The 19159-nt window shown below is 45.1% G+C and overlaps 1 protein-coding gene across 11 annotated transcripts in view; it reads left to right on the forward strand.

The window, feature by feature from the left end:
- adgrl2a (adhesion G protein-coupled receptor L2a) overlaps window positions 1-19159 on the forward strand; it is a 982900-nt gene that overhangs the window by 850837 nt on the left and 112904 nt on the right. For all 11 annotated transcript variants that reach the window (XM_063064760.1, XM_063064761.1, XM_063064767.1 and 8 more), the window contains 2 exons: window positions 2289-2588; window positions 17218-17321. In XM_063064760.1, coding sequence (XP_062920830.1) covers window positions 2289-2588; window positions 17218-17321 — 404 coding nt within the window. The remainder of the gene's footprint in view (window positions 1-2288; window positions 2589-17217; window positions 17322-19159) is intronic.

Below are 19159 nucleotides of genomic sequence, written 5' to 3' on the forward strand. Positions count from 1 at the left end.
ATTTCAGTAATATTTGAGTAATATTGTGTGTGTGTGTGTGTGTATATATATATATATATATATATATATATATAGTTTAATTAAGCATTCTTGTTCATTTAAATAATTAATTACTGGTCATGGGTAGAAATACATGAATTGCAAAAATCATCACGATACCACATGATATGTGCGGACCTCCCTTAAAGTAAGCACGAAGTTAGACGCATATTTCAGACTCCCGTGTCTTCCTTTGAATTAGTTTATTGTTTTGAAGTCACAAAACATAACACACACATTATTTGTGGTAATTTTATTTTATGTGTTACGTGTGTTATATGTAGAGTGTTGTACACATTGGTCTGGAGGAACGTTGTTATGTTTGTTGGTATAGAAACATAGAAAATAGGTGCAGGAGTAGGCCATTCGGCCCTTCGAGCCTGCACCGCCATTCAGTATGATCATGGCTGATCATCCAACTCAGAACCCTGTACCTGCCTTCTCTCCATACCCCTGATCCCTTTAGCCACAAGGGCCTTATCTAACTCCCTCTTAAATATAGCCAATGAACTGGCCTCAACTGTTTCCTGTGGCAGAGAATTCCACAGATTCACCACTCTCTGTGTGAAGAAGTTTTTCCTCATCTCGGTCCTAAAAGGCTTCCCCTTTATCCTCAAACTGTGACCCCTCGTTCTGGATTTCCCCAACATCGGAAACAATCTTCCTATATCTAGCCTGTCCAATCCCTTTAGAATTTTATTTGTTTCAATAAGATCCCCCCTCAATCTTCTAAATTCCAGTATATATGTGTACCGTTGAAATGATAATAAACTTGAAGTTGATGTAAGGATGGTCTCTCATACAGAGGGTGGCTGAGCTCAAATTTTGTCCCTCAGAATGAATTATATATGGATGAGAGTGTAGTTGCCTTGGTTATTAAGTTAGTGAATGATAACTTTGATAATAAATGTACTTTAAACTTTGACATGAAAATTTCTGCTGTAGTAGTCAGTGTAGAAGGTCATCTCAGAATGCAATGAGATCTTGATCAGTTGCACCAGTGGGCCGAAGAAAGGCAGATGAGGAAGTGCCATCACAAAGAAGGCACAAGATTGCCTCCATTTTCTGAAAAGTTTGTGTAGATTTAGCACGTCGCCAAAAATTTTGACAAACTTCTATAGATGCACAGTGGAATGTAAGCTAACTGGCTGCATCATGGCCTGGTATGGAAACACCAATGCCCAGGAACGGAAATATCTACAGAAAGTGGTTCATCACAGAAATCCAGTTCATCACAGGAAAAACTTTCCCCATAGTTGAATATGCTTTCAGAGTGTTGCAACAAGAAAACCACACCGTTCGTGTTCTCTTCTCACTAACACCATTGGGCAGAGGGTACAGAAGCCATAGGTCCTATACCACCTGGCTTTGAACTTGTAAATTAAAGGCATCCATTAGTCTAGCGAGACCATGGATCTGCACCTGGAAAGTCTTCACTCTCCAGGGCACAGGCCTGGGCAAGGTTGTATGGAAGACCAGCAGTTGCCCATGCTGCAAGTCTCCCCTCTCCACGACACCAGTGTTGTCCAAGGGAAGGGCATTAGGACCCATACAGCTTGGCACCAATGTCATCACAGAGCAATGTGTGATTAAGTGCCTTGCTCAAGGACACAACGCATTGCCTCGGCTGGGGCTCAATCTCACGACCTTCAGGTCGCTAGTCCAATGCCTTAACCACTTGGCCACGTCCACAACTTGTATCAGATATGAAAATTATTCCAAGTTACAAAAATACATAAATAGGGCAGAGATGACTAGGTCTAGGGGCCAGACTTTTTCTCAGGGCAGAAATGGCAATGAGGGGGCATCATTTTAAGGTGATTGGGATATCATAGGTAAGTTTTTAGACAGCGTCGTATGAGCACTGAACACCCTGCCAGGGGTGATGATAGAGGCCGGTACATTAAGGGCATTTAAGAAACTCTTAGATAGGCACACGGATGATAGAAAAATGGAGGGCTAGTTAGAAAAGAAGGGTTAAATTGACCTTAGATTGGGTTAAGAGTTTAACACAACATCGTGGACCAGAGGGTGTGTACTGGGCTGTAGTATTCCATGTTCTATGGTCAAACACATGCAAATTCGACGACCGTAACTAGGCAACTTAGTCAATACGGACAACTTGAGCTGAATGGCTTGTTACTGTGCTGTATATCTCTGGATTTCTAATTGCCAGCATGGATTGGTCAGGCTGAAGGGCGTATACCATTGCTGTATCACTCTGGCTGACGTGCGGATTTATTTTGCAGTGCCCACAACGGTGGAGACGACTCCCCCGGGGGTGACGCGTGCCAGGACCACTGCTGTGACCACAACTACCAGCGCCGCTGAGAGAGCTCTGGCCACCACCACCCTGGCAGCAGGCGCCAAGGAGGGCGGCCAAGGGGCCAGGCCAGGGCTCCACGGTGTGGGCACAAGGCCGCCCCCGGTGTCCAGCACCTTCCCCCTCCCCGAGAGGTTCTGTGAAGTTACGGAAGCCAGGGGCATAGGCTGGCCTCGGAGCCAGAGAGGCACCATGGTGGAGCGCCCCTGTCCCAAAGGCACTCGAGGTAAGATGGCCAGTCGGGTACGTGTGCGGGTTAAGGGCTGGGTGGGCAGCTCCTCCTCCAACCAGAGATAGCCCTCAACTTGTTACAAGAAAGGTTAAATATTAAAGATTAGTTTTATTTGTCACATATATATCAAAACATCCAAACATACAGCGAAATGCATTGTGGGCAACAACGAGCGTGAGGATAGCAAGGAAGTACTGGGCGCAGCCCACAAGTGTTGCTATGCTTCTGGCGCCAACATAGCACGCCATAACTCACTAGTCCATACCCGTACATCTTTTGGAATGCGGGAGGGAACTGGAGCACCCGGAGGAAACCCACATGGAGGAGAACAGACAAACTCCTTGCAGGCAGCGGCAAGAAGTGAACTCCAATCTTCCGACTGCAAGTGCTGTAAACGTCTCGCTAACCGCTACGCTACCGCGCTAGTGATAACGTGGCAGAGACATCTAAGGGTTGGTCAGCCTGTTCCTTATAGTCATAGTCATAGTCATACTTTATTGATCCCAGGGGAAATTGGTTTTTGTTACAGTTGCACCATAAATAATTGTAATAAAACCATAAATATTTAAATAGTAATATGTAAATTACGCCAGGAAATAAGTCCAGGACCAGCCTATTGTCTCAAGGTGTCTGACCCTCCAAAGGTCTGTTGGATAGCCACAGGCAGGAATGACTTCCTATGGCGCTCTGTGTTGCATCTCGGTGGAATGAGTCTCTGGCTGAATGTACTCCTGTGCCCACCCAGTACATTATGTAGTGGATGGGAGACATTGACCAAGATGGCATGCAACTAGGATAGCATCCTCTTTTCAGACACCGCCGTCAGAGAGTCCAGTTCCATCCCCACAACATCACTGGCCTTACGAATGAGTTTGTTGATTCTGTTGGTGTCTGCTACCCTCAGCCTGCTGCCCCAGCACACAACAGCAAACATGATAGCACTGGCCACCACAGACTCGTAGACCATCCTCGGCATGGTCTGACAGATGTTACAGGACCTCGGTCTCCTCAGGAAATAGAGACGGCTCTGACCCTTCTTGTAGACAGCCTCAGTGTTCTTTGACCAGTCCAGTTTATTGTCAATTCGTATCCCCAGGTATTTGTAATCCTCCACCATGACCACACTGACCCCCTGGATGGAAACAGGGGTCACCGGTACCTTAGCTCTCCTCAGATCTACCACCAGCTCCCTAGTCTTTTTCACATTAAGCTGTAGATAATTCTGCTCACACCATGTGACAAAGTTTCCTACCGTAGCCCTGTACTCGGCCTCATCTCCCTCGCTGATGCTCCAACTTATCCAACATTAGATAGTGCTCAAGTTTTTCCAAGAAAGGGCATGTGTTGACAGGGCATCTTCTGGGAACCCTTCACTCTTGCCAGCTTATACTTCCCGAAATCCCCTGTTAGACCATGTTGTTAGTGGGAAGAGGATTCGTAATTCAGCAAATGCATGTGTCTGCTGTACAGGATTTAACAAGAAATGTCATTGGAATGGCAGTCTTCACTGAAAGCTTCTAGTGTGGGGTTTTGCATTTTTGTAGTGAGCATAAAGATGGAGACGTTTTTTCTAAAGGGGGAGGGAATTCAGAAGTCTGAGGTGCAAAGGTACTTTGGGGACCTAGTGCAGGATTTCCTGAAGGTTAATTTTTAGGTTGAGTTGGTGGTGAAGAAGGCAAGTGCAATGTTAGCATTCATTTTTGGGGTGACAAGAGTACAAAAGCAAGGATGTCATGCTGAGGCCTTACAAGGCATTGGTCGGACCACATTTGAAATTCTATGAGCAGTTTTGGGCCCAGTATCTCGGAAAGATGTCCTGGCATTGGAAAGGGACCAGAGGAGGTTCAGAAGAATGATCCTGGGAGTGACAGGCTGAATGTACAAGGAGTGTTGGATGTCTTTGGGCCTGTACTTGCTGCATTTCAGAAGGATAAGGGGAGAATCTCATTGAAACCAATTTCACGTCACATGCCGATGATAATAAACCTGATTCTGATTCAGCATGCATTTCAATGCAAGACGTATCATAGGAATAGCAGCTAATAGTGCTGAAGGTGAGGTAGCTGGCTTACAAACAGAGGCACTGTGTAGTGAGGGGAGGCTGTTGATAGGGCAATATTGCGGTCAACAGGATCAGTTACAATCTAAAAAGTGGACAAAATCAAAAAGGGTGAATATAGGAATTAAGGTGTTTAATCTAAATGTGCTCAGTATTTGTAATAAGGTAGATGAACTTGCAGCACAGTTGCAAATGGGCAGGTATGATCCTGTAGGCATCACTGAATCATGGCTGAAAGAAGATTACAGCTGGGAGCTTAATGTCCAAGGATACATATTGTCTGAAAAGGACAGGCAGGAAGGCAGTGAGGGCAGTGTAGCTCTGTTGGTAAAAACTGAAATCAGATCATTAAGGAGAGGTGACATAGGGTCAGAAGGTGTTGAATCATTGTTGATAAAGCTAAGGAACTACCAGGTTAAAAAGACCCAGATAGGGACTCCCAACCTGTAATAAGAATGTGGCCAACAAATTACAACAGGGAATAGAAGATGTATGCCAGAAGGGCGGTGTTACAATCTTTAATTTGCAGGTAGATTGGGAAAAAAAATCAGGTTGATGCTGGATTGCAGGATGACAAATTTCTCGGGTGCCTTCAAGATGACTTTTTAGAACAGCTGATGGTTGAGCCCAGTACAGGATCAGCTATTTTAGATTGGGTGTTGTGCAATGAACTAGAATGGATTTGAGATCTTAAGATAAAAGAAAACCAAGGGGAAGTGATCATAATATGATCAAATTCACCCTGAAATTTGAAAAGGAGAAGCTAAGGTCAGATGCATCAGTATTACAGTGCAGTAAAGGGAATTACAGAGACATGAGAGAGGAGTTGGCCAGAATTCACTGGAAAAAAACACTGACAGGGATGATAGTAAAGCAGAAATGGCTGGAATTTCTGGAAGGAATTCAGAAGGCACAGGATATATACATCCCAAAGAGGAAGAAGTATTCTAAAGAAAGATGACACAATCATGTCTAACAAGAAAAGTCAAAGCCAACATAAAAGCCAAAGAAAGGGCATATAGAGCAATATTTATTGGGAAGTTAGAGGATTGGAAATCTTTTAAAAATCAACAGAAGGCAACTAAAAAAGTCATTAAGGTAAAAATGGAATACAAAAGTAAGCTGGCCAACAATACTAAAGAGGATACCAAAAGTTTCTTCAGATACATAAAGTGTAAAAGAGAGGTGAAAGCAGATATCGGACCGCTGGAAAACAATGCTGGAGAGTTAGTAATGTGGGGGGGGGGGGGCGGACATTGGAGTGGGAGACAAACTGAATAAGTATTTTGCATCAGTCTTCACTGTGGAAGACACTAGCCGTAGGGTGTAAGTTCCAGGTGTCAGGGGTCATGAAGTGTGTGAAGTTACCATAACAAGATAGAATGTTCTTGGGAAACTGAAAGGTCTGAAATTAAATAAGTCGTCTGGACCCAATAGTGTACAACCCAGGGTTCAGAAAGAAGTGGCTGAAGAGATTGTGGAGGCATTAGTAATGATCTTTCAAGAATCACTAGATTCTGGAATGGTTCTGGAGGACTGGAAAATTGCAAATGTCACTCCACTCTTCAAGAGGGGAGAGAGAAAGAAGGAAGGAACCTATAGGCCAGTTAGTCTGACCTCAGTGGTTGGGAAGTTGTTGGAGTGGATTATTAAGGATGAGGTCTCAGGTTACTTGGAGGCACATGACAAAATCAGCGATAGTCAGTCTTCAAAGGAAAATCTTGCCTGACAGATCCGTTGGAATTCTTCGAAAGCGTAATTACCACAGGATAGACAAAAGAGAATCAGCTGATATTGTGTGCATGGATTTTCAGAAGGACTTTGACAAGATACCATACTGCTTAACAAGCTACGAGCCCATGGTGTTACAGGAAAGACTCTAGAATGGATAAAGCAGTGACTGATTGGCAGGAGACAGAGTGGGAATAAAGATAGACAAGTGGTGTTCCACAGGGGTCTCTGTTGGGACAGATTCATTTTACATTATATGTCAATGATTTGGATAATGGAATTGATGGCTTTGTTGCAAAATTTGCAGACGATATGAAGATAGGTGGAGGGGCCGTAGTTTTGAGAAATTAGAGGCTACAGAAGGACTTAGATTAGGAGAATGGGCAAAGAAGTGGCAGATGATCATGCAATTTGGCACAAGAAATAAAAGGGTTGACCATTTTCTAAATGGAGCGAAAATACAAAAACTGACGTGCAATAGGACTTGGGAGTCTTCATGCAGGATTCCGTGGAGGCAATTTGGCACAAGAAATAAAAGGGTTGATCATTTTCTAAATGGAGTGAAAATACAAAAACTGACGTGCAATGGGACTTGGGAGTCTTCATGCGGGATTCCGTGGAGGTTAATTTGCAGGTTGAGTCTGTGGTGAGGAAGGCAAATGCAATGTTAGCATTCATTTCAAGAGGACTAGAATATACAGTGCCTATCAAAAGTATTCACCCCCCCACCACCCCCCCCCGGAAGTTTTCATGTTTTTTTTGTTGTTTTACCACATTGAATCACAATGGATTTAATATGGCTTTTTCGACACAGATTAGCAGAGAAGACTCTTTTGTGTCAAAGTGAAAACAGATCCCTACAAGGTGATCCAAATTAATTACAAATATAAAACACAAAATAAATGATTACATAAGTATTCAGCCCCTTTAATATGACACACCAAATCATCACTGGTGCAGCCAATTGGTTTTAGAAGTGACATAATTAGTTAAACGGAGATCTGTTTTTGTAGACCTGTGTACAGTCAAGGTGTTTCAATTGCTTGTAGTAAAAATTGAAGGTCCAACTGCTGGTGAGTCAGTATCCTGGCAAAAAATACGCCATGAAGTTAAAAGAGCGCTCCAAGCAACTTGATGAAAGGGTTATTGAAAAGCACAAGTCAGGAGATGGATTCAAAGAAGCTCCTAAGTCACTGAATATCCCTTGGAGTATAGTTAAGTTAATTAAGAGACCCATGACAACTCTGGAGGAGTTACAAGCTTCAGTGGCTGAGATGGGAGAGACTGTGAATACAGCAATTATTGCCTGGGTGCTTCACCAGTTGCAGATTTATGGGAGAATGGCAAAGAGAAAGACACTATTGAAAAAGAAACAAGCATGAAATGTCGGCTAGAGTTTCCCAGAAAGCATTCGAGAGACTGAAGTCAGCTGGAAGAGGTTCTATGGTCTGATGAAACCAAAATTGGGCTTTTTGGCGATCAGACTAAGTACTGTGTTTGGCATACCCTAGAAAGGGTGCAGAGGAGATTTACAAGGATGTTGCCTGGATTGGGGGCATACCTTATGAGAATAGGTTGAGTGAACTCGGCCTTTCCTCCTTGGAGCAACAGAGGATAAGAGGTGACCTGATAGAGGTGTACAAGATAATGAGAGGCATTGATCGTGTGGATAGTCAGAGGCTTTTCCCCAGGGCTGAAGTGGCTAGCATGAGAGGGCATAGTTTTAAGGTGCTTGACAGCAGGTACAGAGGAGATGTCAGGGGTAAATTTTTTATGCAGAGAGTGGTGAGTACGTGGAATTGGCTGCCGGCGACGGTGGTGGCGGCGGAAACAATAGGGTCTTTTAAGAGACTCCTGGATGGCTACATGGAGCTTAGAAGAATAGAGGGCTATGGGTAAAGCCTAGGTAGTTCTAAGGTAGGGACATGTTCGGCACAGCTTTGTAGGCCGAAGGGCCTGTATTGTGCTGTAGGTTTTCTATGTTCTATCATCATAAACACATCATCTCTACCATGAAGCATGGTGGTGGCTGCATCATACTTTGGGGATGCTTCACTGCAGCAGGCCCTGGAAGGCTTGTGAAGGTAGAGGGTAAAATCAATCCAGCAAAATACAGGGAAATCCTGAAGGAAAACTTGATGCAGTCTCCAAGAGAATTGCAACTTGGGAGATTTGTTTTTCAGCAAGAAAATGACCCCAAGCATAAAGTCAAAGCTACACAGGAATGGCTTAAAAACAACAAAGTTAATGTCCTGGAGTGGCCAAGTCAGAGTCCAGACCTGAATCCAGTTGAGAATTTGTGGCTGGAGTTGAGAAGGGTTCACAATCCCCATGCAATCTGACAGAGCTTGAGCAGTTTTGTAAAGGAGAATGGGGAAAAATTGCGGTGTCCAGACATGCAAAGCTGATAGAGACTTATCTACACAGACTCAAGGCTGTAATTGCAGCCAAAGGTGCATTTAATAAATGTTGACTTGAAGGGGGTTAATACTTGAGCAATGAGTTTTATGTTTTATATTTGTAATTAATCTAGATCACTTTGTACAGATCTGTTTTCACTTTGACATGAAAGAGTCATTTTCTGTGGATCAGTATCAAAAAGCCAAATTAAATCCACTGTGATTAACTGTTGTAAAACAATAAAACACAAAAACTTCCAAGGAGAGTGAATACTCTTTATAGACACTGTGAAAGCAAGGATGTGATGTTAAGACTTTATAAAGCACTGGTGAGGCCTCGCTTGGAGTATTTTGAACAGTTTTAGGCAATTTGTCTTTGAAAGGTTGTGCTGAAACTGGAGAGGGTTTAAAGGAGGTTCACGAAATGATGCCAAGATAGAACAGCTTGTCATATGAAGAGTGCGTGCTGGCTCGGCGCCTGTATTCACTGGAATTCAGGAGAGTGAAGGGTGACCTCACTGAAACCAATCAAATAATAAAAGGCCTTCATGAAGTGGATGTGGAGATGATGTTTCCTATGGTGGAAGAGTCTAAAGCCAGAGGACACATCTTCAGAATAGAGGGATGTCCTTTCAGAATGGAGATGAGGAGGAATTTATTTAGCCAGAGTGGTGAATCTGTGGAATTCTTTGCCGTATACAGCTGTGGAGCCCACACCTTTATGTCTATTTAAGGCAGAGCGTAATAGATTCTTGATTGGTCAGGAGCGTGAAGGGATATTGGGAAGAAGGCAGGAAATTGTGGCTGAGAGGAAAAATGGATCAGCTGTGGAAGAAATGGCAGAGCAGATTAGCAGGGCCCAATGGCCTAATTCTGCTCATATCTTAGTGTCTTCTTTGCCATGTGACTGTATACCTCTCAGCATAATCTCCTCACTTGTCCCTGTTATGTCATCCTCTCCAACCCCAGCCTCATCTCTCTCAGAACTAGTGACTGCTGTTACTTTTGCAATCAGCAAGGGATCAATCTGTCTAACCCCACCCTGAGCAGAGTCCTTACAAACCACTTTGAACACATTTACAAGGAGCGCTGCCACAAGAAAGCAGCATCCATCAACAAGAAGCCCCACCATCCAGGCTACGCTCTCTTCTCAGTACTACCATCAGGAAGGAGGTACAGAAGCCAGTTACTACCTGCAACCATCAGGCTCCTGAACCAGTGTGATGACATCACTCACCTCAACTCTGAACTGGCTCCACCACCTATAGGCCCACGCTCAAGGACTCTACAAATCATGTTTTTAGGAATATTTATTAGTTTTTTTTATTATCTGCACAACTTGGCTTCTTTTATTGTCAGTTTTTGCTATTTATAATTTCTATAAATTCTATTGTATTTCTTTATCTTTGTGTAATTGGAAGAAAATAAATCTCAGAGTAGTATATGATGATGTGTACATGCTTTGATATTAAACTTACTATGAACTTTGAAACATCTTGTTCCTTCAGCACGACGTTGTAAATTTCAGACCCGTATATTGGACAGGCTCACTGTGCCTTTTAATCCTCCTTTGTGCCCTGCAGGAACCAGAAATTCTTGGCACTTGATGCATCTTGTGCCATCAGTCCCACTGTGAAGGGTTTTGTGGTGGAGCTGAAACCATATGCAACATTGACACCACTTATTGAAAAGCTCGGAGTATGTCTGACTCCCGCACTGGAGTTAATTGGATCTATCTCCTAATAATCAGCTAAATTGGCATTTTAGTTCCCCAAAGGGTAATTGTTATAAACTGTGTTTAGGTACAACTGGGAGAGCCTGTGATATTAAGCATGCTATGAAATGCTCTGTTGGTCACTGGTGCTGTCTATTAGCATCTAATACTGGATTAACACAGCTGCTAATTTATGACACAAATTGGATTGGTTCTCAATTCGTTGCTCTTGCTTGTTCCCTTTACTTCTTGGAACAAAGGATGGTGAATCACTGGCATACTCTTTCCTAGAGGGTTGTAGAGGCCAAAGTCAAAGAACTACAGCACAGAAACAGGCCCTTTGGCCCATCTAATCCGTGCCAATCTATTATTCTGCTGGGTCCCATCAACCTGCACCAGCATCACAACCCTCCGTACACCTCCCGTCCATCTACTTCCTTAATTTGGCTTCCCGGATTAAGTTCTATCTGCAATCCCCACCCCAATATCTACAACTGATATCCATTCTGGACAATATTCCCCACTGTCCACGACTCCACCGGTTGTTGTGAGACCTGCAGAATTTCTATCCCACCCATCTACAGCTCTCTACCACCCCTTTCTCTTTCACCCTCTTCCTTTCGTCTTTCTCTCTCACACTCACTCACTCACATTCTCTCCCTCCCCTTTTGCCCTCTCTGTTCCTCTTTCTTTCTCAATCTGTCTCCCTCCCATCTGTCTCTCCCCATCCCCTCCGTCCCTCCCCCGTCCCTCAACCTCAGTCTTTGCATTTGTGACTCCCAGGACTAGGAGGAAGCCAGAAACCAGATTATTGGGATTTCCAAGCAATCAAGTGCCAGATAATTGGAGTTTCACCGTGCCTCCCAAACTTGCCAACACAACAGCAATCACTCCAAAGCCAAAATAACTAATAGCTTTCTCACAGCGCGGGACGGCTGCGGGAGGTGTGATAAATGGGAGGTGGTAGTTTCAGTGATGCTCAGGAGTAAGCATATCTAACATCTCCTTCCACCACTCCATTTGCCCTCCGTGACACATCAGTCCCCGCACTTCAGAGCTCATTAACAGGAGGCTTAAAAACAATTCATATAGTTCACTTCTCATTGCTACCATTGGAGAGGAAGTGCAGGAGCCTGAAGACTCTCAGTCAGTGTTTTAGAAACAGCTCCCTTCCCTCCATTTTCAGAACAGTCCAGGAACACCATCTTACTATTCCCTTTTGCACTATCTGTCCGTCTGTCAATCTGTCTGTGTATCTATTTATTGAAACTTGTAGTGATATTTATATCTTCCACTGTACTGCTGCCACAAAACAACAAATTTCTTCACATATGTCAGTGATAATAAATGGATTCTGATTCACATCACGAAAAATCACAACTTTCGCTGCAAAGAGAAATCTAAAAGGAGCACCTCTTGGAAGACTGCATTAACTCCTCCCTTGTTGATTCTTATTTTGCTGTCTTTGTCAAAATACTGATTTTGGACAGCAAGGTAGTGTAGCAGTTAGTGTAACACTATTACAGCACCAGCGACCAGGGGTTCAATACGCACTGCCGTCAGTCATGAGTTTATGCCTTCTCCCCATAACTGTATGGGTTTCCACTAGGCTTTTCCAAAGATGTAGGGGCTTGGGTTAGTAAATTGTGGGCATGCTGTGTTGGCACTGGAAGCATTGTGGCAGCGACCCGGGTTCAATTCCTGCACCTGCTTGTGAAGAGTCTGTATGTTCTTCCCGTGACCACCTGGGTTTCCTACAGTCCAAAGACGTACGGGTTCGTAGTTCAATTGGTCGTATAGGTGTAATTGGCAAGAGTTCTTTTGGCCGGATCTCTGAACGGGGCACCACTGTAATGTAGCTGTTAGTGTGACACTATTATAGCTTAGGGCATCAGAGTTCTAAGTTCAGTTCTGGCACCCCAAGTAAGGATCTCCCAGTGGCCACACATTTTAATTCCACATCCCATTCCCATTCTGATATGTCTATCCATGGCCTCCTCTACTGTAAAGTTGAAGCCACACTCAGGTTGGAGGAACAACACCTTGTATTCCGTCTGGGTAGCCTCCAACCTGATGGCATGAACATTGACTTCTCTAACTTCTGCTAATGCCCCACCTCCCCTTCGTACCCGATCCGTTATTTATTTATATACACACATTCTTCTCTCTCTCTCTCTCTCTCTCTCTTTTTCTCTCTCTCTCTCTCTCTCTCCCTCTCTCTCTCTCTCCCTCTCTCCCTCTCTCCCTCTCTTTCTCTCTCCCTCTCTCTCTCCCCCTCTCCCCCTCTCCCCCTCTCCCCCTCTCCCCCTCTCCCCCTCTCCCCCTCTCCCCCTCTCCCCCTCTCCCCCTCTCCCCCTCCCCCCTCTCCCCCCTCTCCCCCTCTCCCCCTCTCCCCCTCTCCCCCCTCCCCCCTCTCCCCCCTCTCCCCCTCTCCCCCCTCTCCCCCCTCTCTCCCCTTCTCCCTCTCTCCCTCTCTCCCTCTCACTATACTCCTTGCCCATCCTCTGGGTTTTCTCCCCCCCCCTTTTCCTTCTCCCTGGACCTCCTGTCCCATGACCCTCTCGTATCCCTTTTGCCAATCACCTGTCCAGCTCTTGGCTCCATCCCTCCCCCTCCTGTCTTCTCCTATCATTTTGGATCTCCCCCTCCCCCTCCCACTTTCAAATCTCTTACTAACTCTTCCTTCAGTTAGTCCTGACGAAGGGTCTCGGCCCGAAACGTCAACTGTACCTCTTCCTAGAGATGCTGCCTGGCCTGCTGCGTTCACCAGCAACTTTGATGTGTGTTGTAAGGAATTTGTATGTTCTCCTTGTGAACCCTGCGGGTTTCCTCCGGATACTCCAGTTTCCTCCTCCAGTCCAGAGACAGACCCACTAGTAGGTTAATTGGTCATTGTAAATTGTCTTGTGATTAGACAGCGGTTAAATCGGTGGGTTGCTGGGCAGCACGGCTTGCTGGGCCAGCAGAGCCTGTTCCGCACGATACCTCTGGAGTAAGTGAGGCTTCTGTCGGTCAGGGTCGACCATGGATGTTGCATCCTGGCTGGCTAGATACACAAGCCTGGGCAGTACGATATGGAGAGCAAGCTGGTGCCCATGTAGCAAGCTCCCCCTCCCCAAACATCTGATGAAGCTAAAGTGACGGCAGCGTGACAGTTTGTCACCAGCAGTGTCGCAGGAGTTGGCAGTCAGAGTTGGACTGCCTCGGGCTTCAGCTCCTGATTTTCCCCCTCAGGGTTAACTCCCAAAGCCTCCCCCCATGAGTCGGTATAGCAGCAAGGCAGCGGAGGTTAGAGATCCGAGTTTTCCTTCTCCCAGATGAGCCCCCAACCATCGCTAATGAGCCCTATCTGCCTGAAGTGACTGGTTTTAGGGTGCCAGTAACCCACCTTTGCCTCCCTTCTTGTCAGATCTGACAGACTTAGTAGCTCAGCCACATGTGAAGGTCAGGAACTGGGTTTGGATGTCCGAGGCTATTTGAGATGCATACCATTAGGAGCATTTAATAGGTAGTCAGAGCCTGCCACCATTACCACCCATGGCTATGACAACCTTACAGAGCCACCATATCTCTAACTAAATCAATCAATGTATTATGGAGTCTCAGAGACATGCAGTTCAGAAACGGGTCCATAACCCTATTCATCCCTGCCACCCAGTTTGCCAATGTACACCAATCCCATTTACCAGCATTCGGCCGAGAGCCTCCCATGCCTTGCTGTCTCAAGTGTTGACCATTTGTTCTTGGGTAATTGGTTCATTATTGTCACATGTACAGTGAAAAGTTGTGTGTTTTTCATACCATCCACGGAGATCACCATCAAACATAGGAGCAGAATTAGGCCATTCAGCCCATCCAGTCTGCTCCGCCATTTCATCATGGCTGATATATTATCCATCTCAACCCTGTTCTCCTGCCTTCTCCCTGTAACCTTCTATGCCCTGACTAATCAAGAACTTATCAATGTTGAAATTTATTAATGTTGAAAGGGTTGGACAGAGTACATGTGGAAAGGTTGTTTCCCTTGGTGGGTGAGTCCAGGACAAGAGGCCATAGTCTTAGAATTAGAGGGTACCCAGTTAAAACAGAGATGAGGAGAAATTTTTTTAACCAGAGGGTCGTGGACTTGTGGAATTCGTTGCCACATACAGCTGTGGAGGCCCGATCATTGAGGGTGTTTAAGGAGGAGATTGACAGGTATCTGATTAGTCAGAGTATCAAGGGATATGGGGAAAAAGCCGGAAATTGGAACAAGATGGGTGAATAGCTTAGCTCATGGGGGAGCTGTGGAGCAGACTCAATGGGCCGAATGGCCTACTTCTGCTCCTTTGTCTTGTGATCAACCTCCGCTTTAAATATACCCTACGACTTGGCCTCCACAGCCATTTGTGGCAATGAATTTTACAAATTATAGAAAGAAATTTCTCCTGATCTCGGTTCAAAAGGGCAGTCCTTGTATTCTGAGGCTGTGCTTTCTGGTCAGAGGTTCTCGTCACCATAGGAAACATCTTCAACGTGTCCACTCTGTCTAGAACTTTCAGTATTCAATAGGATTTAGTGAGATTCCGTCCCCCCCATGCCTCTAACCTCCAGCGAGTATGGAGTCATCAAACAATCCTCAAATGTTAACCCTTTCATACCATGAATCATTCAAGTTCAATTTTAATTATCATCCAACTATTCAGGAATATCCATGAATACAGTCAAATGAAACAGTGTTCCTCCATGGCCAAGGTGGAAAACATAGTACCAACAGTCAATACACTGCACAAGGCAGATTTAGCACATATAAGATAACCAGTAAACATACAGTCACACAAATAAAATAATATATAGCCCAAGTCCCTGACCGACATGTGCTGTAAATTGATGGTGCAAAGGTTTTATCAGCAGGAACAAGCACACACGCAATCCAGCTTGTCATTCCACCAATCAAGCACTGGAGGGCAGCACTGACAGGAGGGCTCAGCCTTAACCCAGCATGGATGCTGTGCTACACTGCCTCTGGCCTCTCCTCCACAAGACTGCTGCAACAGGCAAGCCCACGGCTTGAGGCCTAGTCATTGCTACAACTGAGGTCATGCAGCTTCCCAACCATCTGTCTTGCCAGTAAACAAGGGAAATGGACTTGCAGTATAGAAGTTACTTCTCTAACTTCCGCTAGGCCCCACCTCCCCCTCGTACCCCATCTGTTACTCTTTTTAATGCACACATTCTTTCTCTCACTCTCCTTTTTCTCCCTCTGTCCCTCTGAATATACCTTTTGCCCATCCTCTGGGTCACCCCCCCCCCCCCCGTCTTTCTTCCCGGACCTCCTGTCCCATGATCCTCTCGTATCCCCTTCTGCCTATCACCTGTCCAGCTCTCGGCTCCATCCTTCCCCCTCCTGTCTTCTCCTATCATTTTGCATCTCCCCCTCCCCCTCCAGCTTTCAAATCCCTTACTCACTCTTCCTTCAGTTAGTCCTGACGAAGGGTCTCGGCCTGAAACGTCGACTGCGCTTCTTCCTATAGATGCTGCCTGGCCTGCTGCGTTCACCAGCAACTTTGATGTATGTTGCAGTATATTACATTACCAAAGTTCAACAGGATCTTCCGATCGCAAGAGAAACGTCCAAGACGATCAATTGCTGTTAGACTGCACACTGCCTCTGTGCACAGACCCCGATGACTCCCCTGTAGCAGCTTGTAACATGATCCACACCAAGCCTTGCTTCAATCCCAACGTGCAGCTCACTGATGGGGTAGATCTGCAGTTCTTGAAGTTTTTAATGTCCAGCACTGTCTTGTGATCGTTAAAAAGAAGTTTCAAAAAAGATAAAAACACCCTCGATTGGCACTTGATAGATCGCTGTGGAATTGAACCCCGATCGTGATCTCTGGGACTGTAATGCATGACGCTAACCACTACAGTACTGTACTATCCAAGATCACCAATGGCCAGGGTTGAACCTGGGTCACTGGTGTTGGGTCTCCAGTACGTTAAGTAGGAAGATTAATTTGGAAATAAGTCATGGCTAATCGAATTGGCCGAGCCACAGTTCATTTACTGTCTTTTTTGTTCTTGTATGCACATGGGTGCCATGGTGGCATAGAGGTTAGCATGACATAATTACAGCTCATGACCTCAAATTTGGAGTTCAATTCCGGCGCCCTCTAGGTTTCTACCTTCCTTCCCAAGTGCTCCAGTTTCCTTTCACAGTCCAAAGATGTGCTGGTTAGTCGGTTAATTGGTCATTGTAAATTGTCCTGTGATTAGGTGGGGTTAAATTGGTGGGTTGCTGGGTGATATGGCTCGTTGCGCTCGAAGGGCCTGCCCATACTGTATATTCCTAAATAAAATAAATACCAAGTTGTAAACACAAGAGGTACTGAAGATGCTGGAAATCTGGAGCAATGCACAGAATGTGCTGGAGGAACTCAGCAGGTCAGGCAGCATCTATGAACGGGGGAAAAAAGTTGACTTTTTGGGCTGAGACCCTATATCAGGATCGGGAAGGAAGAACAAAAAAGTCAGAATAAGAAAGTGGGGAGGGCGGGGTGGTGTCGAAGGGGAGGAAGAAGTACATGGTGGTAGGTGATGGGTGAAACCGGGAGGGGGGGGAGTAAGAGTGGGAAGTTGATTAGTGGAAGAGAAGTGGGGATCTGATAGGACAGAAGACCATGGAAGAAAGGGAAGAGGGGAAGTTGTCTAAGATTTTTCTTAATTCATCTTTTACAGGCACAGCCACTTACCTCTGTGTAATCACCACTGGCACATGGAACCCAAAGGGCCCGGACTTGAGCAACTGTACCTCGCACTGGGTGAATCAGGTGGCTCAGAAGGTTTGTCGTGTGTTCCTGCGATGTCTAATGTGCTGAGGATTGAGGGTTAAAGGGATCTTTAAGTGTTTCACAGTTGGGTGAGTTAATCATAATCAGATTCAGGTTTAATATCACTGACGGACAACACCACAAGGTACAAGAGCAGAGTTAGACAATTTGGCCCAGCTAGTCTGCTCCACATTTTATCATGGCTGATCCATTTTCTCTCTCAGCCCCAATCTCCTCCCCATATCCCTCTATGCCCTGACTAATCAAAGATCTATCAACCCAATGATTTGACAATGAATTCCACAGATTCACCACTCTCTGCCTAAAGAAGTTCCTCCATTCTAAAAGGACACCCCTCTATTCTGAGGCTGTCCTCTCCGATCTTAGACTCCCCCACCACAGGAAACATCCTCTCCATATGTTATGAAATCTGTTGTTTTGTGGCAGCAGTACAGTGCAATACATAAACATACATATAATTAAGAAATGCATTAATTACTTTTCTACAAAGAAAGATTAGCTTTATTTGTCACATGGACATCGAAACATACTGAGACTTATAGAGAAATACATCGCTCGCGCCAAATCAAATCAGTAAAGACTGTGCGGAGCAGCCTGCAGGTGTGGCCACACTTTGGGACCAACGTAGCATACCTACAGCTCACTAACTCAAAGTCACACATCTTTGGAATGTGGGAGCACCCTGGGGGTACGCACAGGTCATGAGGAGAAGGTACAAACTCTCAAAGGCAGAGGCGGGAATTCAACCCCGACAGGTGATCGCTGGAGCTGAAAAGTGATGCATCAACCACTACACTATTGTGCCAAACGTACAATCCACTTGCCCAGCTTTTACTTTTTAAAATTTATTTAAAGATACAGTGTAGAGCAGGATCTTCCAGTCCTTCGAGCTGCGCCACCCAGCAATCCCCCGAATTAACGCTAGCCTAATCACAGGACAATTTACCACGACCAATTAACCCACCAACTGGTACGCCTTTGGACTGTGGGAGGAAACCGGAGCATGCGGAGGAAGCCATGTGCCTCGGCGAAGATGTACAAACTCCTTACAGGCAGCAATGGGAATTGAGCTCAGGTTGCTGGTACTGTAAAATGTTGTTGATAACCACTATGCCACCCTCCCTCAAAACAAACAAAAGCAATTTTGTTGCCATATGTGCAGTTGCGTTATGTTGTGGTCACTCCATGACTGGGATTGGTTTATTATGGTCACATGTCCCAAGATATAGTGAAAAGATTGTCTTGCATACTGTTCATAGAGATCAGATCATTACAGGCAGTGATGGGAATCGAACTCTGTGATTATCTGTGCTTAAAGGGATGTGCTAACCATTATGCTATCCTGCAGCTCCGACTTGTCCGCACTGATGTTATGGATTTCTCTGTGTATCTATATGTGCCCTGTGTGATTCAAGAGGAGATTAACATTGCATGTTTTAAAGATCTATCTACCACAATGGTTTATTATCCACAGGAATCTGACTATATTCAGTCTTGATACACTTTGAATATTGAAGGGCCTAGATAGAGTGGACATGGAGAGGATAGTTCTTATAGTGGGGGAGTCTAGGACCAGAGGGCACAGCCTCAGAATAGAGGGATGTCCCTTTGGAACGGAGTTGAGGAGGAATTTGGTTGGGTTGAGTTGTTCTCTGATCTAGGCAATTTATTCGCAAATGCTTCATCACTAATCTGTAATAGCAACAATCAGCTGATTGATAAGTATATAAAGGCCAAGCATTCGGAGGACATATCAGAATTAACAGTGCACTGATGATGTCTCCTCGTATGGTGACGAAAAGTTTGCAAGTTAATTCCCAAGATTGGAG

The sequence above is a fragment of the Mobula hypostoma genome, chromosome 12, assembly GCF_963921235.1.
Source record: "Mobula hypostoma chromosome 12, sMobHyp1.1, whole genome shotgun sequence".
In the NCBI taxonomy this organism is placed as follows: domain Eukaryota; kingdom Metazoa; phylum Chordata; class Chondrichthyes; order Myliobatiformes; family Myliobatidae; genus Mobula; species Mobula hypostoma.